The 23,512-nt window shown below is 33.8% G+C and overlaps 3 protein-coding genes and 1 non-coding gene across 11 annotated transcripts in view; 3 read left to right on the plus strand and 1 right to left on the minus strand.

The window, feature by feature from the left end:
* The window catches only part of G2e3 (G2/M-phase specific E3 ubiquitin protein ligase), a 58,944-nt gene extending 42,137 nt beyond the window's left edge, over positions 1–16,807 (plus strand). For 2 of the 3 annotated variants that reach the window (XM_005001382.4, XM_063246417.1), the window contains exons 12-15: positions 658–839; positions 3,635–3,807; positions 12,733–12,923; positions 13,878–16,807. In XM_005001382.4, the coding sequence (XP_005001439.3) occupies positions 658–839; positions 3,635–3,807; positions 12,733–12,923; positions 13,878–14,134 (803 nt within the window). In that variant the 3' untranslated portion in view covers positions 14,135–16,807. The other variant, XM_063246419.1, reaches the window with a different exon arrangement.
* Positions 5,178–5,748, minus strand: LOC106026468 (ubiquitin-conjugating enzyme E2 N-like). The gene has a single exon (XM_013147002.3). The coding sequence runs from the start codon at positions 5,700–5,702 to the stop codon at positions 5,178–5,180; it is 525 nt and encodes a 174-aa protein (XP_013002456.2). The 5' UTR covers positions 5,703–5,748.
* LOC111755430 (small nucleolar RNA SNORA28) lies at positions 9,981–10,105 on the plus strand. The gene has a single exon (XR_002789982.1). It is a non-coding gene; the product is annotated as a small nucleolar RNA SNORA28 (small nucleolar RNA).
* A 1,806-nt stretch (positions 16,808–18,613) lies between the features above and the next one.
* Positions 18,614–23,512, plus strand: part of Scfd1 (sec1 family domain containing 1) — a 95,395-nt gene continuing 90,496 nt past the window's right edge. For 3 of the 6 annotated variants that reach the window (XM_063246426.1, XM_063246429.1, XM_063246441.1), the window contains exon 1: positions 18,615–18,745. In XM_063246426.1, the coding sequence (XP_063102496.1) occupies positions 18,694–18,745 (52 nt within the window). In that variant the 5' untranslated portion in view covers positions 18,615–18,693. Of the gene's footprint in view, positions 18,746–18,806; positions 19,053–23,512 lie in introns of those variants that run through there. The other 3 variants (XM_063246442.1, XM_063246438.1, XM_063246432.1) reach the window with 3 other exon arrangements.

Here is a 23,512-nt window from a genome sequence, read left to right on the forward strand (position 1 = left end):
TTTAAGACTATGTAAAGCCAGGAGAGTACAATAAGATAGCATATACTGTTGGGAATAAGTTTGTACCTTTTAGAAGGATAAGTTTGGTATACATCAAGAACCTTAAAAATATGCACATACCCACTAATACAATTTAAAGAATCTATCCTAATCAAATCAAATATATAAAAAAAGTAGATGTTGATTGTAAATTATACAATCAAAATGTCACTCAACCTGGATAACCAATAATAGGGAGGTTTTACTTTGTCATACATCTTAATGTTTATTTTAATGGATTCTTTAGTTATAAATGAGTAATTTTGAATAGTATAGGAAAAATTAGATAACTGGAAAAAGGCAGAAATTAAACTATTTTATGTATGTTTATACACAGACAAATACACTAAAGGGTTTATAATGGTTATTGTAGGTGTTTTGATTTTTTAAAGTTTTTCTATATTTTCATTTTTTCTACAATTGATTATATTCAGAAAAAATGCTTTTATATAATATAGGTATGTACGTAGAGTAATAGCATCTAATGATTGCTATTTTACATTTGTATGCTTAGACTTTTGGCTTACTATTTAATATATATATATATTCATTTAAAATGATGGTTATCTTGCAATAATAAGAGAAGTGTATTTGATGTGTTTTCATCTGTATTTACAGCTATAAAAGAGAATCTTTACTATGAAGCTGGCAAAATGCTTGCCATTTCTTTGGTTCATGGTGGTCCTTCACCTGGTTTCTTTTCTAAAACGTTGTTTAACTGCCTTGTTTATGGACCAGAAAATACTCAACCAATTTTAGATGATGTATCAGACTTTCACATGGCACAAATTATAATCAGGGTAAGAAATGTATCTGTTTATTAAAACGTAGACTGCATTGCAGAGATATGTTAATATAAATGATTTGCAACAGAATAATCCCTGTTGTGTACTTAGCAGTTGTCAACATGCAGTATTTATGTTTACTAACAGAGTTCAGACATAGTTAAGAAATAGATGTAAAAGTCAGATAACTGGAGATCAGAGTGCCAGATTTAATGTTGATAAGTGTAAGTGGGACTTGGGTTCAAAATGAACAACTGGTTTAATCTACCCTACCAGAGACAATATGACTCAGATTCCTTGTTGGGATGTTAGAGAACAGTTGAAAATGCATTTTCCTACAGGCAGGCAGATCTGAGGAAAGAAAGGATATACCTCACCGGTCAGAGTAATTACCCTTTTCCTGTAGGGAAGTGTGAAAGACAGATGGAAAGGCCACATTTAATTTCTTTGTTAGGGAAACAAGTGTGGAGTCTTAATGCTTCCATGGAATAATAGTTAACATTTGTTGAGCACTTACAGTGAACCTGTACTGCATATGTCATGTATATAAACTCCTTTATCATATTCCCCTGTGGAATAAGTATCACTGCCTGTGTGTTACTGATTCTTTCTTAACTTCCCTTTTACTTTGGGTACGCATACGCTCTCCATTAACTAATAACAGTATAGTTTAATGATTAAAAGCGTAGGCTTACAAGTGAGATTAATTTGAGACTCAGTTCATGTAAATGCTATAAGCTGTGTGTTCTTAAACATATTAAACTTGTTAAGCTTCACTTTGTAAACCACAAAGTAGGCACTAAGACAGTGTAAATTGTTGTATATTGTGATTGTTTATTTGGCCTAATACTGCTCAACCTATAATCATACTTTAAATTGACCCTTTAATGCTTTATTCTCTTTGCTAAAAAATGTTAACTTCATTGTCTCTATTTTCCATTTTCTATTCATTTCTTAACTTCCTATAATCAATCTTCTGTTCCTACCATCTGACTCCTAACTTGGCTTGTTCATACTTTCTAGCAAGGGATCTAAATCTTCAGAGCTATAGTCCTTTCTTTTCTAATTCATTTTTCTCTGACAAATGTAATCAACACTTTCTTAGAATTCCTCTCTAATGTTTTAATATTGTACTTCTGTTTTTTACTGCTATCTTCCTTAATGCTCTAACCTTTTTCAGTATTGTCTTACTCTGTATCCTATTTTCTTTGGAGATCTTTTGTCTTACTACCTTTCTGAATGATTCATGAGCCTGTGTTTTGAGGACCTTTCTATCTGAACCAAATTTCAAAGTATGTCTAAGGGGCCAGGGATTTAGCTCAATGGCTCAAGTGTTTGCCTGGTAAGCAGAAAGTTGTGAGTTTGATCCCTGATACACCCCCCACCAAAGGTATATGTAGGCTTAGACAAAATAGTATATTCTAATATTAAGAATGACTCTTCCAAAAGTTCCATTTTGACGATATTGCTTTATTTCTCAGGAATAAATGGATTCTAATTGCTTTTCTCTATAAAGGCATTCATGATCTTTACATTTTCTTTCTTTCTTTTTTTTTTTTTTGGTACTGGGAATCAAATTCAGGACCTTGCCAGGCAGGTGCTTTGCCACTGAGCTATATCCCTGTCTCAACCCTTTTTCATGGTTTATGTACTCCAGTACCTCCTATCTAGTGTTTGTTCATATATTTAATCAACAAATACTGATAACCATTCCTTTTTTATCAAAATTTACATTTTAGAAGAAATACAGAGGAGAAACAAAAGAACAAACCATGATGTAGCAAGCATATTATAAATATAAACACAACAGAATAATTTTAAAAAGGGGTTGGGGAATGGGATACATGTAAGGTTCAGTTTAAACTATGCATCTTTAGCAAAGAAAAAGGCTGGAAAAAGGCAGATGCCTATATTGCCCTCTAAAATCTGTTACCAAGATTAGGTCTCAAAACTTTGGCCAGCTATCTTTTGTATAAGTGGTGTTATTGGAACACAATCATGCCCATTTGTCACATACCAATGTCCTACATACGTGGCAGAATTCAACAGTTGGAACAGCTAAGTGATTCATAAAACATGAAATGCTATCTGGACCTTTATAGAACTGGTCTATAGTTTAAAGGTAGAGTTGTGATATAAAGTCATCTAAAAAACTGGATACCTTCTGCTTATTGTCTAATCATTTAGAATATTGTCTTACTATTATTGAAAGTGAAGAACAGGGAAGTTTGACACACTGTTTTGATTCATTTTTCTATTAAGAGATTATTACCTGACTCATATTTTTAAATTTCTCTTTCTATGTCACTAAGAGTTAACCTTTATGGTGTAACCCAGCACTTGGGAAGCAGAGACAGTCAAGGCTAGCCTGAACTACATAGCGAGACCCTGTGTCTCCAAATAAAAGAATAAAAGAGTTAACCTTTATGAAAGTGTCTGGTGCATGATTTCTTTGTTTATATTGTTTATTAAAATATTTAAGTCTTACCTGATCTACTTTCTGGTTCAGGAAATCTTTTTAGATCATTTCTCTTACCTCCTCAGTGCATGTAACTTTTCTGTTTCATTTCTTTTATATCAGTAACTTCCTGTACCAAAGTGATGTTACATTCTAAGTGTGTTGAAATCAGAAGTATACAATATTTGTTGAACTGGATTGTCAGGCATTTATTCTAGAAAAATACTTCTTAATGTGCCTTGAGTCCACAGTGATGTATTCAGAAGTTGAGTAAGAAGTACTTTGTCATTTGAGATGTAAATATCATTCACAAGAATTGGGTGAAGTAGGTATATTTTCTCCTTTGTTACAGATAAAAACTTCAAAAAATATGGATGACTTAAACTCAGTAATAAATGAATGCTATAACTACCTAGAACCTATTGGTTGTCTCAGACTTATAACAGCATTAACTGATAAATACATGTTGGCAGAAGACATACTTGTTTACCATGTAATTAAGAGAGTCCAAGCACCCTTTGAAAGGTAAGCATTTGTTATATGTTGAAGCTCAAATGGTATGTTCCAAAAGTTAATTACCTTATATTGTGAGATACATTTAGTATCATAAATGTGTTTCAGGAATATTTAAATCTTACTTTTTATAAATAACACTGGAGAGCTGGTCCTGCTGGCTCATGCCTGTAATCCCAGCACTTGGGAGGCTGAGGCAGGAGGATTGTTGTGAATTTGAGACCAACCTGAGCTACAAAGTGAGCTCAAGGCCAGACAGAACTGCATAATGAGACCCTGTCTCAAAAAGACCAAAAATAAATAAATAAATAAAATAAGCTTGAAAACTTCTCAAGGATGATCACTGTTCTAATCATTCTATAAAGAATTATATTAATGTATGATGCTCAGCAGAAAAAAATCATTACTTGAATTTGTATTTCTAAATTTAAAAATTATTTTAAAAACTCAAACATATGGCTAATCCATCTCACTTACTCGTTTAATAAGTATTTACTGAGCACCTGTGGAGTAATAAAGATCATAACTATTCTTTGGTTAACAAAATATATCTGATTCTTGCCCTTCTTTATTTTAGAGTATTGATTAGTCTTCAGACATTTAATTCCAGTAACCTTTAAAAGAAATTTGACAGCTTACATGTCTTCAAACTTACCTATTTTTTATTTTATTTTATGTTTTAGAATAATAAAAAATATTTTACTAAAATATAGGGTTTATAGAAGTTTCCAGACAAGCCATACAAAATGGTCACAACCATTTTTTTGAAGAGAGGAAAATATACTTGATTGCAAAATTATTAGGAGAGGGCTGTGAGGTTTGTTAATGTTCCCATTTTGGTTCAAACAATCAGCTTGTCCATTTATAGTGTCTAAATAAAGTTAGACTTAGCTAGAGAATGTAGCTTAGAACTGGTTAGCTGCTTTTTAACCAGTGCATTAGATCACCATAAAGTTGGGGGCAGGGAGCCTATACATTGTTTTTTTTATCGGTACCAGAGATCGAACTCACAACTGCCTGCTTGCGAGGCAGGTGTTTATGTCACTGAGCTAAATCCCCAGCCCCAAGGAGCCCATAAAATTTTGAAACTATCTTTCCCCTCAAAAAATAAAGAACACCCATATCCTTGCAGGCCAACCCTGACAACTACCTTCCCTCACAGTGCTTTATTCTTACACCATGATGGGGGAAATGAATAAAAGCAGAGGACCACTGCTTTTCAATATTTCACAACATTCTGGATGAAACTTCTAGCCCCTGCTCATTTTTTACAACAGTGAGTTAGGGCAAGACATAGATTTGCTAATATGCATTTAATCACCAAAGGACTGGAAATGTCTGGGCTTTTATTCTGTAATGTTTCTAAGACTGTGTCCATCAAATCAAACAAAAAAAGGAAGAAGTCTTGGCAGAACAAGAGAAGTGACACAAACTTGATGATCAGATTGACTTAAATTATTATTCATGGCATGTAACCTAGTCTGTGGCCCACCTGTTTCTATGGCTTGGACTTTGTTGGTCTTCCACAGCTCCACTACGTCATTTGCTAATAGGCCATCTGAATTACGAGCACTTAACAATGCCTGGGTAGATAGCAGAACTGTGCGGATCTGCAGTGCTGGCAACCATTTTCCTTTCAAAATATCTAAACATATTCTTCCCAACTTGCCTAGGTTAGGATGATAAATTTTGGTCATGAAATGTACTTTAGGTGCTGCCATTGGGTGTTCTGGCAGAAACAGTTCAGATGTAAAAGTCCTTCCTTTACAGGGGGAATCCTGGGGACCAGCAATGACCATGTGAAAATAACGGGCGTTGCCGTCTTCTGGTTCTGCTCTAATTCCAGGAACCGGCTCTGCTAGCACACCCTGGGTTTCCTTGATGACCCTGCAGGGCAGCCCAGCCATCTTGTCACATCCTGAGTTAGGCCTCTATTTTTAAAAAGTAATGGAAAATATTAAATATCTGTGAAAGTAGCCTGTATGTCATCACCTAGAACTATTATCAGCTTGTGTCCAATCTTAATATCACATACAGGATCATCTCAGAAGCAATAGAGTCTTTTTTTTAAAATAATTTCAATATCTGGGCTGGGTATATAGCTTAATATAAAGTACTTGCCTATCAGATACAAGGTTCTGGCTTCAATTCACAGTACTAGATTTAAATATAAAGTTGTTATGTTTAAAACCATTATTAATATTCCTTACTGAGGTTTATATTGTCTTACGGAATAGATAAACCTTTTTATATTATTTCTTTTGAGTTATCTGGATATAATGCTTTAAATATCTAAGCCTTTCAAGTGGACCAAAATTAGAAAATATAGGGCTCTTTTTTGCTTTGAATTAGTTTTTCAAGGTAAAATACTTAATGAGTCTGTATTGATTTCTAGTTCAAATTTACTACTCTATGATTTTTACTTTTTTCTTTAAACCATATTGAGAATCCCACTTCTTAAAGACAAAGGTGAATTAGGCTATAAAGTCATTAGTCACTTGATTTATTACACATTGCATAAACAATAGTTCAGAATAACAACACTAACATTTTTACCAATAACCTATTATTGAAAAATATTAAAATCATTTTTCTGTTATATATCAAGTTAGTGTGCTTTTAAGGCTCTTGGAATATTTTCTTTGTTGTTATACTATAAACTAAATACACATTTCCATTTCATTTTTTGGTGTTTTTAGAGATTTTATTTAAATGTCACTTACAGATATACAATATATTTTCATGGCTCCAAAGTCAAATATAGTAAAAGCATTTTGAAAGTGGCTTGCTCTGTGATACAGTATATTCAGTGAAGTATACCTTTTATGTTTATCACATCTACCTTCCATCGCCTTATGAGATAATCATTTTGGCTTTTTTAAAAAATATTTTCTCATTCCATAATTATTCTTTTTAATGACAGAGTAATGTGTATGAGAAAAGTTAGTCCTTTTGTTAGATAACTATCTTTTTTTCTACTTTTTTTAAAATTTGACATTCTATAGGTCACCTTGGTAGTAAATAGGCATATTCTTTGTTACTTTGAGAATTTCTTTGCTTTGTATATATTATTGTTCTTTTCAACCAATTTTCTGTTAAAGGACATTTGAGATGTTCCCTAATCTTCTAACATGTATTAATAAAGTGTATTAATAATCATATTCTTAAATACTTACAAGGATATGGTTTCTAATTTTTTAAAATTATAACTTTAAAAACACAGTTATATATCCCTTTTAAGTATACTCAGATTTTGAGTTGAATTACTATTTATAATTAGGATTCATAAATAAAATATTAAATTGAGTATAGTTAATATAATTTTATTCAAAATGCATCTCTTGCTGGGAGTGGTGTTTTATGCATATCATCCAAGAACTTGGAAAGCAGAACCAGAGATCTGGCTGAATCATGAGTTTGAGGCCAGCTAGAGCTGCGTAGTAAGTTCAGTGCCAGGCTGTAACACACAGAGAGACCTTGTCTCACAAAACCAAAATATAGCATTTCATATGAGGCAGATGTACACAGTGTTTTTTTTTTTTCTGCAAGTATTGTTTTTTTATAGACGGGTTTTTCTCACTGTTAAAGTGGATTTATTGTGATTCACTTGTGAATTTTCACTTTATTTTTATAGATATGAGTAATCTAGAGGTCAGGAAAGCCTTCCCCATAGAAGGGTGTTTAAATTAGAATCTGAAGGTTAAATAGGAGTTAAGGAAGGTGAAGAAGAAGAGGAAAGAAGAAAAATTGAAGATTACTATCTGCTTTTATTTAGAAGATTTTTTAAAATTAGCAAGATATATAGGGAGCTTTAAAAAAAAATAGGTCTGCAGATATCAGACATAAGAAGACCAAATGCTAAAATACCCTAGCTCTCATGTGAAAAAAATCAAAAGCTTCCACTTGTCCCAAATTTGTTTTGGGGTTATGGACCCAAATTTGAGACAGAAATACTTAACAAATTAATTGGTCTTGGAAGTCATCGGTACCTATAGAAGGCCACACATAAGCAAATACATAGTAGTGGTATAGGAAAATTTCTACAGTTCAGGTCTCCTGGGAATGCTGAAGAAAGAGCAATCCTCATAAAAGTGAAGCTCCCACTTACAAAAAGGACAAGACTTACAACCTTGCAAAAAAGTCAGAATTAGCAGATAAAGCACAAAAAGTTTTGAATAACAGAGCAAACTGAATGAGACAAAATATTTTTAGTTATTGAAAAGATTTTTTAAAGGAAAAGATAGAAAATATGAACTGAATCAAATAGCATCTCTAGATTAAAAAATTATTATGAACCTCTGGTTCTGGATAAGATGGAATAGACAACTCTTATTTCTACTCTTTGCTGTAGGAATATTAGTCTTGAATCTGCACCTAAATGCACAGTTTCAATAAAGCAGAACTCAACAGGATAATAAGAAATTGCTAAATGTATGGCAGAATCAATATATTTAATACAAGGACCTGAGGAGTTAGTAGTTTAAGCATACAAAATGAGTTCAGGACCCAGAGGAACAGTGAATAAAAGCATCAGTGGTGAGACATATCTGAAACAGAAAGCAAGGTCAGTGCAACATCAGATCTTACTGTAATATACCCCACTGATCCTTTAAAAGAGAAAAACCATATGATTAACAAAGAACCAGAGACCCAAAAAACCATATGCTACATTTAAACATTTATACCTAATTTAAGCTAACTTTTAAAGAATGTAATGCATAATTTTAATCTCATTAAACGCAAAATTTAATACTCCAATAAATAGAGATCTCATTGAGCACATATTATACATAATGGTAAAATGTTATAGGCATTCTACTGAAGGCTGTCACCACTGTAAGGAACACAGAATTAGTCCATTCTTTTAATCATATATATGTTGGTGAGGTCATAGCAGAGCAGCAAAACTAACTGAAAAAGTAAGCATTACTAATGGTTATAACTAAAATCATTACCATTTGTAGGTTCTGTCTACATAAAACAGTACAAGAGATCCTTCTATAAAGAGTTAGCAGAATTACTAGATATAAGAGATAAGAAAAGAATTCTAGCAGAGAAATTTGGTCCTGACAAGGAATAGTAAGGAAAGAAACTGGTAAACAAGATAAACACTGACTGCAAAAGATTAATGGCTAACATGGGGAATTATAAAACAAGGAGAAATAATTTTGAAGTTGCATAAGAATGAGAGCTATTGGAATTACAAATGTTATCAATAAGTGTTTGCATTCTTCATAAAGTAAATATATTGATTCAGTATCAATTTCAAAATGCCTATTGAAATATTGAAGGAGGAGTAATTTTCAGAATTACTATATTAAAAGAGGTGAATTGGAATTTAGAAATCAAAATAACCACAGAAATCAGCAAGGAATGAAAACATTTTTAAAAGGCTGTGCAGTTGTTCACGATAAAGTAATAGGCTTCCTAATGTAGTAGCAGTTATAGTAAGTAAAAATTACTCTGAAAAACAGCAAGTTACAGTAAAAATAAATATGGTGTGAAATCATTTATAAAAAGTTCCCAAACAACTAGCTATTACTTAGGGGTACATATATAGAGAAACTAAAGTGAAATGCAGACTGCAGAGAGATTGCAGGGCTGTTCTTAAGTCACAATTTCTAATAATTTTTAGAGAGAGGGACAAAGGAAAATAATGAGTAGGTAGGATTTAAACAAGTTGAACAGATTTTTCTTTACAAATTCTGAGCAATCATGAAAAAAATTACTTTTAAGTTGATAGTGGTTTTATTTTCTAAGTTTTATGTATTTTATAATTAAAAGTAAATTTTGAAAACTGTGTGTGGTGGCATATGTCTGTAATCCCAGCACTCTGGAAAGTTGAGACAGGAGGATCATTAAATTAGAAACTTCTTAGTCAATTTAGCAACTTTTTGAGATCCCATCTCAAAATAAAAAATGAAGAGCTGAAAATGTAGCTCAGTACATAGGCCCCAAGTATTGCTATAAGCAAACAAGTAAATTTTTTGAAGGTAAATTTAACTTTGAAATATCCTTTTAAAAAGAGCAGAAAATGAAAGTTAAAAGCTAGAAAGAAGTACAAATGTTATGCTTGGAGGACTTGGAAGCCCTATGTAAGGAGACTGTTTCATGGATAGTTTCCTGTAACTACTGTAAAAAAAATTATCACACACTGACTAGTTTTAAACAACAGAAGTATTTCCAAGCAATACACTGTAACAGATTATCAAAATAGTTGGCACAATTTGAGCTTGCTCCAACAAAAAAGTCAAACCTATTTGGGCATTCTCACCTCTGTGACACAGGCCCTTGCATATACTTAAACAGGTTTAAAAAAAAAATTTGGCTGGGCATGGTGGTGCATACCTGTGATCCCAGCACTCAAGAGGCAGAGGATCACTGGAGTTGGAAGCTAGCCTGGGGTACATAATGAGTTCAACTCCAGCCTGAACAACATAGCAAGACCCTGTATCAGGAAGGAAGGGAGGGAGGGAGGGAAAAAGGGAGGGAGGGAGGAAGGAAGGAAGGAAGGAAGAAAAGAGAAAGAGAAGAATGTAAGCAAGCAGAAATTTATTCCCACTATTTTGGAGACCACACACCCTACATCACCATGTCCATAGGGCTTCATTTTTTCTGTGTATTTAGAGAGGTAATTTGTTCTTGGCCTTTTCTAGCTTCTGCTGGCTCCAAGTATTAATTGACTCACGGTTTTGTAACTCCAATCTCTGGCTGTATCTTTTTCTCTGTGTGTGACTTCTTTGTATGTCTCTTACAAAGATAATTGTCATTGGATTTAGAGTCAGCTTTAATAATCTATTAGGAGCATGTCTCAAAATCCTTACCACTAATGCTCTAAAACAACAACCCTCTAGCAAATAGAAGGCCACATTCATAAGGTCCAGGGAGTAGGATAGGGGGAACACCATTCATCTTATTGAGGATGAACGACAGTGTTGAATTGTATCTCTGGCACTTTCTGTGGCTTCAGCATTGAAAATAGACTTGGAGATTTATACACCGGGGACACAGTTTCATTATAAATTTTTATAATAGGATTGTAGCAGGGGTATATGGAGAAAATGAGCAGATAAAAGAGATTTCAGAAAAGGAAATTCATGGGTCTTGAAAATAGGAAAAGGAAAGTTTAATATGGCTTTTAAATTAACCTATGCCAATTATATGAATAATGGATCAATCAACTGTTATTAATGATTCAGATTTTGGTAGTAAGATGATTCTATTACTTGAAAAGATCTCAATACTGTTACATTGGCGATCAAGTTTCAACATGAACCTTGAGAGGTCTAAAACATGCAAACTGTACCAGCATGTTTAAGTCCTCTTGAGAAAAGGTCAATAGGAAGGGGACGCAAATCAATATATGCAGATTATGTGAAAATGGTAGGAAATCCAGAAAGTCAGTCTTACAGACAAAAATGTTATTTTTGTTCTCTGCTTATTAGAATGTTCATTGAAAAATATTCATTTATTTATAAAAGTATGTTATATCCCTATACATGTGCCACAATGAAACCCATTATCTAATTTATGTACTTATAAAAGTAAATAAGTATTTGTTATTTGTATTTCTTCTGTTGTTTATTCATATTTTTTGCTCATGATTTCCTTTTGAATGCAGTTTGCATTGAGCTACATCCTCATTGTTTTTGAAAATGTTTTATTTTGAAACAGAGCCTCACTTAAGTCTGTAAGTTACCCAAGCAGGGCTGCAACTTGCTATCCACAGTCCTCCTGCCTTGGCCTCCTAGAGTGGATAATTGAGCTTTTAGAAAAATTGTTTATACCTTTTGTAGATGAAAGAAGTTCAATTTTGGTCATGTATATTAAAGTATTTTCACATTTTGTTATTTTTAGCATTGCAAAAATTTCAAAGTTTTATGTATTTCAGGATTATCATTCTTTTTGTTGGTAATTTCTAAGAAACCTTTTGTTGGTGGTGTGGACCTTTGTGCTCAACTACATCCCTGGCCCTATTTTTAAAAATTTTGTTTTTAAGGGAATAAAACAAAACAGAACAATATTGGATTTCAAAAACAAGACAGAAAGAAATCCCCCACAGTTGTTATATTGCATATTGTTAGGCCTGCACAATCAAACAATACAAACATTAAGTTGTTTTTTTTTTTTTTACTTCAGTTGCTATCATCTCAGCCTGTGTTCCTCAGAATCAACCAGCCAGTTGCTTGGTAGAGGTGGTGGTGGGGTAGTGGTGGCACTCTTCTTGTTTACCAACCTACAGGAGGTTGGTCACAGGAGGGCATAGATCAGCTTCTTGGTTCTCTTCCCAGCCCATAACTGCCACTGGCTCATGGGAGGGCACCAGCCCAAACTGCTGCTCCAGCCTTATTTTTAAACTTACAGGGTTTTGTTTGTTTGTTTGTTTTTTGAGACATGGTATCACTGAATTACCCAGGGTAGGCCAGAACTCTACCTGAGCCTCAACCTCCCAGAGTGCTGAAATTATAGGTATGCACCATCTTGCTTGGCTTTCTCAAAAACTTCATTTCTGTAATAGCTTTGAGATTTAAAATACTTCAACTGTTTGCTGTTTCTCTTAGTAAGACATTGTTAACTTAATTGGAAAACTATAAATCCAAATAGTAGTCATATATTCATTTTATATTAATATATTTGCTTATGTATTTGAGATTATATACAGTATGACCATTTTGTTTTTCTTTTTTCATCATATCAATATACATGGTAGTTTTTGTGGGTTTTTTTTTTTTTGTACTGGGGATGAAATTACAACCTCATGCTTGTTAGACAGGTGCTTATGCTGTTGAGCTAACTTCCCAGCCCAATTTTTGGGGGGTGGGTTTTAAAAATTAAGTATTTGAGAAATATCAGGTAAGTTAGCTGCGAATGTTAATTCCCTAATCATGTTATACCAAACACATGTATGAATGTGGGCTCATTATTTTTCTTCTCAAGTTTTAAGCAGGGTCTCAAAACTCTTGGTGTGTTGGAAAAAATTCAGATGTACCCAGAAGCATTTTATAACATCCTCTGTCATAAAGCTGAGAATCTTTCTGCAAAAATCCTCAGAGATCTTTTTACTGTACACACATTAACTAGTGTACCAGCATTGGGGTTTTGGAACAAGTACCTACAGAGTGTTGAGGGTACGTGGGTATTTTATTTTTATTTAATTATCTCAGAATTGTTTCAACATATTTATTTCTTGCAGTTTTGCTTCTTAATAGTAGTATTTGCTAACTCCAAACTTACAAAAGAAATTTACTTCAAAACAAGTTTTCATGACTGAATTGGAAATGAAGAAAAAAGTCTACAGACTAAATCTATATTTTGAAATTTATTTTACTCTAGATAATTTGAACTGAAAGGCATTTTCAGAGAAAACCTGGAATATGTTGATGTTTGCAACAACCTTAAATATGCAGATGATTCCAATACCACAAAACAGTGTTTTTGCTTTTGTAGTACTCGGGACTGTATTCAAGGAGAGCTGAGCTACATCCCGCCCTTCTTATTTTGTGATAGTCTCATTAAATTGCCAGGCTAGCTTCAAACTTAGAATCTTCCTGCATCAGCCTGCTGAATAGCTAGAATTATAGTTCACTTGGCAAGGGCATATAGTAGTCTTTAAAACCCATTATTTAGTTCATTTTTTCAGTTTTGAGTTAAACTCAGTTATTTCTTATGTACCCTTTTGGACTATGCCAGTGATAATTTGTCATTGAGACTAGCAATGCAAAATTATTCCATTTGATAGGATGGAAAACTTTTAGCCATTTTTTCAACATTTAATTTTTTTCCTTTTATTTGTTAAACTTGCAAATTAATTAGTAATGACCTGTAAGTAGTAATATATAGTGAATAGTTAGACAAAATGATTTTGAGTCCTTCTACATTGAGAGACCTTTCATGAATGTACCGTTTGCCTATTATCATACCTCAGTTAGTGATTTAGTTTGCCCAAAATGCAATTTGGAGTCTGTGACCTGCACTATTCCAGTTTAGTTGGGGAATGAGGCAGTGATGATAGCATTATGTAATATTGTTTTGTTCTTATATTTTGGAGGGTTTTTATTCACTTTTATTGTTTAACTTTTCAGATGGTAAATCTGCAATAACAATGGAAGACATTCTTGTTTTTGCAACTGGTTGCAGTTCCATTCCACCTGCTGGATTTAAGCCCACTCCTTCAATTGAATGTCTGCATATGGATTTTCCCATTGGAAACAAATGTGAAAACTGTTTAGCTCTTCCAATCACCAGTACATATGAAAAATTTCAAGAAAATATGGACTTTGCCATAAAAAACACTTTAAGACTAGGAAAAGAAAAATGTTCTCACCATGATGAACATTAAAATATTTCTGTGAACAAAGAAATGCTTCTTTAAAAGCTGCTATTGATAACATTCCTTTGTCTCAGAAATCTATTAATCATATTTTTGAACAAATTTGTCATCTTCTTGGTCTATTAAAACTTAGGATATGTACATAAAAGAATGTTTTGGCCATTTAAACAAAAATTTTTTTGTTAAAGCCTTCCAGTCAAAATTGGTGATATTTTTTGTTTTCTAATATGTATGCTTTACAAACTTCAACATACTTTTAGAATGGTTGTACAGGTTTAAAACAGGTGTAGAAACATCTTAAATACGAAAACCCTAATCTTTTAATAAATTAGAATTGCCTAAGGATGCCATGATTTTTCTAGTTATGCAATTTTCAAATTCTTTAAGCATTAAATAGAAAGACTAGCTGAATGTGGTGATGTATGCTTGTAATCCCAGCAACGAGAGGTTGAGGCAGGAGAATTACTGTGAATTCAAGGCTAATCTGGACTACATAATGTGTTCAGGGCCAGCCTGAACTTCATAGCAAGATCCTAACTCAAAAAAAAAAAACAAAAAAAAAAAAAACTTTTTCAGTTAAAGCCTTAAAAATAAAAGGTATATATTCTGGAGTATGCAGTATATATATGATTATATAGAATGGCACTAAATTCATTCTAAGATGTTTTTAGATTACTGATTTATATATAAATGCTCCATACTGCAATTATATTGTACCTAAGAGGAAGTAGTAAATAGAAAGCAGAATTGCACAGTTATTCTGGAATGGACATCCTATAGGCTTAAAAACACTTTCTGAGATGAATAAAATGTAGTAAAAAATACTTAGGACAATGTATCTTCTTTAAAACCATGATTTTAATCATGAGGGTTTTTCCCCCTGTATCTTATGTATGTTATTCAATGTGTTTGATCCAGTCACTTTACATATCTGAATGTAGACTATCATATGGTTGATTTGCTATTTGACACTTGTTATCAGGATAAGCTGCTATCATAGCATTATACAGTTAGTTACCTTCTTTACTTTTGAAATATACCTGGTGTCTAGCTGGGCATTATGGCAGAAGCCTGTAATATCCCAGCACTCAGGAAGCTGAGGCAAGAGGATCTGTCCTGACTTTAGGGCAGCCTGAATTACATAGCAGGATCCTGTCTCAAAGGAAAGGAAAAAAAAAAGGAAATATACCTGTTTTTGTATTAGCAATGAATAAATAAACTTATAAAAAGAGTTACAAATAGAGGAAACTCCCACACAATATTTTGTTTTTGTGTATTCTTCTATAAACTCTTATTTTTATTTTTACTATATTAATGCTATTAGAAGTAACAAAAAATCATGTAATAATTTGAATATATACTATCCCATAGTCATATCCCCATATTTATACCTTTACAAAGGAAAAGAAATTGTAAAAAACTGTCACAAGTCTGTTATCAAACAAAAATGAAACAAAGCCACTGTTTTCTGTTAATCAAATTACATGAAGATCGATTTGATATAGGTAATTTCTATCAATACCAAATACAATTCTAGTATAATTTTATTACTTCATTTTTATCTAGTTATCTTTATTCTAAGACATCACATTAAATTAAGTTAAACTTTTTTTTAAGTATTTAATAAAATTAAACTAGGCATTTCTTTCTGTTAGATTGTCAAAAATAAGGGCCAGTTAATCAAAAACTACTTTGAATTTCTAAACTTCAAACTCTACTACACAACCTTTATTCCAAATGTGTTAATAAAGTGGACAGTTCTATCTAGCTTATCTAAAGTATTACAAGCTGTTAAATCAGTGCAACCCCACAAAGCTAATTAGTTTTCTGGTTTGTATTTTTAGTTTCTGCTAGAATAGTAAAGCTCAACATTTGTGTACTTTGTTGGGATGGGGTAACGGTGGTGTGTTTGGGTTAGCTACAATTAAAAACATTGTATCAGTTTCTCATACAGAAAAAAGAATAAATAGGGCTTTAGCAGTAAGCTAGTATAAATAATTTAGGCTATTGCCTCTTAAACACTGTACTACAAGATTTTTTCTGGTTTGTAAGCTGTTCCGTTAGTATGATTTTTAGGTTAATCTGTATAGACGAGCCATATCAGAAAACTTACTTTCCACAGTGTTACTATGTCAGATGGTTGGCATTATAATTCTTTTTCTATTCATGTTATAGCAAAATTCTTACTGATACTGAATTTTTAAAAGGAATCATGCTATAAGTCTATATGCAAACATATAATATGTTTGCATTTCTTAAATACTTCAACTACCTAAACGCCATATATTTTGAACTTGTTTACTCTTAATATTGGTGAAATTATAAGACATCTATTGTTAATGGTTTAGTTTTATAAACAGTATTTAAACTGTTAGTATGGGAATATTATCTGAAGGCTTTTTGTACAAAACTTGTATTCTTGTGCTTGTTTCATTCCTGTTTGAGTATTTAAGGTAAAGATTCTTTAAAGTATGAAAATTCCTTATGATTTCGTACTTTGTAATACTTACTTTGTGTTGTGAAGGGTTTTCTTTTTTGGTTTGGATTAAGTAAAAATCCTTCATTTGATACTAAATCAATTTACTTTGATTTATATTATATGTATTTATGCTCCCACCGCCACCAAGTACATGCAAACTATTGGAACTTCTGCATTGTAACATTAAAGAGGAATATAATGGATGTTTTCTCAGTGACTTTGACCTTGCCATTCAGTCATTATAAGAAAAGGATTAGAGAAGAAGATTCTACTTTATAATATATAATTGTTTTATATAATGACCATCACATACTTCACTGTTAATTTTACAATAAACTATTAAACTAGTTTTATGATTCAAGGAATGCAATACAAAGTTTTGTGCTTCAAGTAATACAAATTATAAAAACAAATTTAATGATGAATTACTTGAATGTTTATTACCTGTTGTTTAGGAAAGTTTGTATTACCCTGAGGAGACGTGGTTTTATAGTTTAATTTCAAACCTTATCTTTTCCAAGTACATTCCAATACCTTTTGTTATGCCTGGTGTTATGCTAGGTAGTGGTTTATATTTTGGCCTACTTTTCTCCCTTTTAAAGAGGGCCAGATGTAATAAACAGCATAACATTTATAATGAAGTTTTCTAAATTGTTTGTGCCACTAAATATGAAGCACTTACATAAATTAATTTATGGGGATTTAACACTGGTTAAGATCCTTTTCTCTCCATAGTTGAGGGATTCTATAAGGAGCTGTTGGCAGATACCCAGGAACCTCTAGAAGTGAGCTATTAGAGGGTTTTGAGAAAAACTATTCCTTAATGTAGAATACTACTTTGCCAAAATAAATTTTGCCAGAATAAATTATTTAGGCTCAAAACCTGGGGACAGTCAGATAAATGTGTGGAGTAACTTAACACTTAACTAACACTAAAGCCTTAGGTTATTTTTATTTTTTCTGATTCTAATGGAAAGCAACATATTAGTAGTCTGTTGCTACTATTTTCTATTGGTACATTTTCTTATAAATTTATGGCCTACACTCTAGGTCAAGATAGTTTATATCATATAAAATGTATGGTGAATGTTTAATATTTTTATTACACTAAAGACTGCCATTAATCCCTTCTCATTTAGAACACTTATCCCACTGTTCTTTGCACTTTGTGAAGCAGTTCTGGAAGTCCTCTTTCATGAGCATCTTTCCAAAGTGTGATAAAAAAAAATAAGGCTATGCAATGGATAAGTAGGCTCATAAAAACAAAATATATCTTCGTCTACCTTCTGCACTGGATCTGGCACTGTGCAACTCCTGGCTCTTCTCCAAAGTGAAAATGACAAATGTCTTGAGCTGATTCAAGATATCAAGGTAGCTGTGACAGTACATGCACACATACAGCTCACTGTGTATCCATTCTGACATCCAATACAACACATGGATTACAGAAATCAATACAGGATACATTATGAGATCATATGGCTTCACATCTACATTCAATGTCAGCACTACTAACCCCCCTTCCCGCACCCAGTATTGTGAGTTTGTCACCAAAAGGAACAGGAAAATTGCCATTTTTTCTGTCACCTTCCTGGTTCTTATACCCTTGTAGGAAAAACCATAGACACAGACCATTTTGCGTGATACGAGGCCAGTTTACATTAATATTCCAAGACTTTCTGTTTTTCCAGCGGAGAAAGACCAATGCTGCACTGGGAAACGAGAACGCAATAATTCGTTGCATTTACTTTAGTCGTGACCCTTAACAAGAGTTACTCTCACCACTTCATCTGTAAAAAACCAAGCTAATGGTCTAGTAAGTTCTCGGCACCACACCACGCTTACTCTGCGGTCAGTCTGAAGTAGCTAACGTTTAGTGTGGAAACACTAACGTTCGAAATTAAAAACACTAGCAATTCTGGCATTGGTGACCACAGGACCCTCAAATTCCGCGGTACCAAGCCGGCTCGCAGAGCCTCACCGCCCGGGTCGAGGCCGGGAGAAAGCCTTTGGCTCCGCCCCCTCGGGCTTCGCTTCCGGGGCGGAAGGGACGGCCACGTAATCGGCCAGGCTGGCCCGCGGAGCGGTGATGGTGGGAGGCAAGATGGCGGCGGCCGCTAGCATTCGGGAGAGGCAGACAGGTACTGGCTTACTTCTTCTGCGCAGCGACATGCTTTTCCTCTGCTTGTCCCTGTCATTTGGTCATGGTGTGAGCAGCTCACAGACCGACTTCTAGAAGTGCAGTGACGTAGAGCATCAGGAGCCCCTCCCCTCTCAGCTTTGGTAAAGAGATGCTCTAAGCTTAAGGTCTCGGCCCCTCTCCTGTAGGGGAAGAAAATGGGCTTCAAAGATGGAATTTTGCTGTATGCCACTTAGATTTCTAAGCGGTAGAAGGCCGTCCGTCACAAGATCTTGCAGCTGGTGTGTTCTTGTGTTGCCACTTAAGAGGTCTGTAGGTTTGTTCCTGTTTAGATTTCACATCTCCGAGTTTTTGTGTTTCACTTTTCCCAGTCTTGACCTTTAAAGAACTCCGTTTTCCGGCATTTACACCACAGTTAGGAAATTTAGGTGGTATTGTTCACAGTGACTTACTTTGTGCCATCTCTCAATTGCACCAATCTTTTGGGAGAACCTGAAGAAAAAATGCCAGAGGACGAAGATTTTCTTCCTCGATTTGCTGGAGGGAAATGAAAAATGGCAAAAACAAATTAATGGCTTACTCATTTCAATGTTTGAAAGATTAGTGTGCTAAGACAGTTAATAGTTTTATCTTCTTCCATAGAGGGTGTTTATATAGTTTCCATTTCTGCAGCGAAACGTGGTAAAAGTATTTTTTACAGTCTTAGTTTTTTGGGGTTTTTTTAGTTTTGCCACATTCTTTGTAAACTTCTGGTGACTTGTTTATACTTATTTCGCAGTTGTCTTTAAAGTTATGAATCTTTCTTGCAGAGCCAATGGAAATAAACCATTAAGACTGTTTTATATTTGGAAATTCTGTCTCCTGAAATTACCTGCTTTTTGCATGGAAAATAATTGGTTACAATTAATATAGACTTAAGCTGTACCTGATTTGGATGGTACCTGATTCTTTTCCTCATTATTTGTTGAAGAAAAAAATTCAATCTAATAATGACAAACTAAGCATATACGTTCTGCTTTTTTCAGTAGATATTTTAGCATAAGCTGTCAACTGAAGTCAAGCATAACTTAAATATGGGAAAATCCCAATAAGATTTGGGGCACACTTGACGTGCATGGCATTTGTAAGCAAAGGTGGTTTTTGTCTTAGCCTTAGCAGTGTGGTTCTGATAACTTAAGCTAAATGAATTAGATTGTACTATATTGTAAATAACAGGTCACTTTGACACACAAGAATGCTCACTTAGTTTGGGTAGTTGGTATGCATTGAGCATTTGTTGCCAGGCATTTTAGGTGGTTTTTAAGGCTTATTGTCTCATACAGATGAGGAAACTAAGGCACAAAGAGATTAACTAGCATGTCTGTTTTTGGTTTGCCTGAAAAATTTTTATTGATCCTTAAAAATTCACCTCAGATCCCATTTTCTTAAAAAAGCTGTTGTGGATTCCTCCCCTTTCTTTCCCTTACATTCAATTCGGGAGGCAGAGTAAGTTGCTTCCTCTCTGTGACTTGCAGGATCTTGCTCATTTTCCCTGCTTCTGAACATTACAGAGCCCCAAACTAACTGCCTTTCTCCTGTAGTGATCTCATCTAACTTCTATAAGTATTATAATGCTGACGATTCCTAGGTGTCCGTTTTTTTGAACCTCTCCACTGAACTCAGTCCTCTTCATATCGTTAATGGCAACTGCATCTTTTTAGTTGCTCAGGTTGGAAACCTTTTAATTTTCTTGACTTTTCTCTTTGATGACTCGTGTCAGATCTGTCTGTAAATGTTGTCGTTCTGTTCTAAATATGCATCCAGTACCTACCTACTACAGCAGTTGGTAGTACCTAATTGCTGTTACCCAGCTCCAATCTACCTTGAGGTTCTATAGTAACCTATTTGTCTCTTTGCTTTTTACAACCTATCCTCATTCTTTTATACATAGGACACAAAGTGATCATGCCATCCATTTGCTCAAAATCTTTCAGTAGTGTGTTATTTCAGTATAGTAAAGGCAAAGTGATCTTACCCTGGTCTACCAGGTCCTATGTGATCTTATCTCCATGTACCTTTTTGCTAAATCTCACTTTCTATTTTTCTTCCTTGAATACACCAGGAATGTTCCCACCTCACAGCCTTTCATATTTGTTTCCTTTAACTGAACTCACTTCATCCATCTTTTAAGCATTCACTTAAATGTTTATTCCCAGAGGAGGACGTGATCATTAAAATTTCTTCTGCTTTCCTAATCATATTTTCTCCATAGCACCTGTCATGTTCTCACTTTGTTTTACTCATTTTGTTCATTGTTTTTGTTCCCCAGCTAAAATGAAAGCTACTTAATAATTTTTTTATTTGATCTGCTTTGTTCATTGCTGGATCTCCAAAAGGTAGGGTAAGGCCAGACACATGGTGAGCACTCACTGAAAATTTGTTGAATGAATGAATAGTAAATATAGATCATAGTATTTATTCAGTGCATGAATGAGAAAATTTTCTAGATAAAGGGTGAAACTATTAACTAAGATAAGAATATGGATAGTATACTTAGAGCCAAAAAAATTTATCATTTCAGTTAAAGGCAGTAATTTAAATTATGGGGAGTTAAACTCTGTGAATGTAAAATTCTTGTACATTCTTTGAACATAGGCCATGTATTTCAACAACAAATTCACAGGATCAAACTATCTCTGAAAAAGTTACACAAAGCTAGGAAGTTAGAGAAATTTCATGATCCCAATCAGGCAAACATGAGACTATCTGCTAGCATTGGTACCTTTCACTTAACTAAGAATTAACTGTATAAAACACACAACACCTGAGCCTCAGTTGGCGCTTTCTTTGTCATGTGTCAAGAGAGTGAACAGCTTTTCTTAAAAACCAGATTTTCGGGGCCAGGGATTTAGCTCAGCAGCTCAAGTGCTTGCCTAGTAAGCATGAGGTTGTGAGTTCAATCCACAGAACCAAAAAAACCCCAAAAACCAGATTTTCTCTCTCTCAGCCTTATAATTCCAGGGTGGTGGTATCTTTATTGCTTGAAGAAGAGTCTGCTGAAGTGTGAATCCAGGAATGACACTCTTTTTGCTTTCTGTGTTTTAGTTTTAGACTGAAGTGTTCCTGTTCATGTATATTTTTCATCTGTGCATCTTTGAAGTAGGCATGAATTACTGGCAAATATGTATTATTTACTGGATGTTAGGTCCTAACATTTTATCAAAACAAGTTTGTATCTACACACACACACACACACACACACACACACACACAGATATTCAAATATAATCAGCCCTCTGTATCTATAGATTCTCCATCCATGGGATCAACATCCATGAATCAAAAATATTTGAAACAAATATGTACTGAACATATGCAGACTTTCTTGTCATTACAGTACCGTAAAACAGCTACTTACTCAGTCTTTAGATTGTCTTAGGTACTCCAAGTAATCTAACTTTGACTCTAAGTAAATGGAAGAATTTGCCTGGGCTAATACCGTTCTATTTCATAAGAAGGATTTGGGCATCTAAGGATTTTTGATATCTACAGAGCATCTGGAGGCCAATCTCCTGAAAATATCAAAGGACAGCTATATATTACTGAACTGTACTTTCTTTGGTGATAAAGGTGTTACATTTTAACTTGTAAGTATTTAATAGATGTTTTTCTAGTTTTCCTGTAAACTGATACTCAGATGACTTAATATTATGTGGTTCTGTGATAGGAGTTCGGAGTTTGGAGAGTGGGTTATTTTGTATGACTTTTTTTTTTTTTTTGGTCTTTTTCTTTTTTTATCTGTACCAGGGATCGAACTCACGCCTGCCTACTTACAAGGCAGGCGCTTATGCGGCTGAGCTAAATTCCCAGCCCCATTTTGTATGACTTTTTAAGACCTATTCTAAATGTTTTTAAAAATGAACCAAGTAGATTACATGGTTGCTCGTCTTTAAAATTGTATCACATAAGCCTGTGATGGGGAACGTTTTAGAGCCTTCAGTGATAAATAAACAGTGGGCTGCAGTGTATGTGCTGTAGGATCACCACTGCTTATCTAACTAGTGTATTTTCTTGACTATGTGGTCATTTCAGTTTCACAAAGAATTATATTAAGAGGTTATCATTTTCCTTAGAAAATATTGAGTCTACTATGAAACATGAACAGATGAGCAATAAAAAGTACAAAATACTGTAATCATAGATCATAACTGCTGCACTTTTTAAAAATTGCATATTTCTTAGTTGGAATTATCAGTTAACTACTGATAAGAAAGTCTTATTTTTGTGTTTGAGGGTTTCCCTCAGCAACAGTATTTTAAGCAGTATAACTTTTAAATCTGATATGATAAATTAGTTATAAAATGTACTCTTAGATATAGACCTGCTCTATGAAGATTTTTATAATTTTATATGCCATAGACGATCTTTGTTTTTAGAAAGACTCGTTTTCATCTGTAACTTTCCATTAGGCAGTAAGTAGACTTGTTACCTTCCAAGGTTATTGCAAGACCATAGCTGAAAAAATTTTTCTTTTTGCAACTATATAAAATGTAGCATGAAATTATTAGGAAAAATAGAAAAACTCTTCTACCTGAACATTATCTGCAGTTTCACCTGGGACAGATGCCCTTACATTTTTGACAGTTCACCAAACACACACCATTTAGCTGTTGATGGAATATTTTTATAACGACTGACCCCAGGTTTTACATCACCAATTTTTTTGTTAATCAGTTTTGATGTGCTGTGTTGACCCCATACATTTTGGTTTTGGGTAATAAAAAAAATA

The sequence above is a fragment of the Cavia porcellus genome, unplaced genomic scaffold, assembly GCF_034190915.1.
Source record: "Cavia porcellus strain 051 isolate PalLab524CR breed Dunkin Hartley unplaced genomic scaffold, mCavPor4.1 scaffold_1, whole genome shotgun sequence".
Lineage (NCBI taxonomy): Eukaryota > Metazoa > Chordata > Mammalia > Rodentia > Caviidae > Cavia > Cavia porcellus.

Bases quoted from the DNA above. Each gene is read 5' to 3' on its own strand.
- LOC106026468 (XM_013147002.3), bottom strand. From the start codon at position 5,702: ATGGCTGGGCTGCCCTGCAGGGTCATCAAGGAAACCCAGGGTGTGCTA.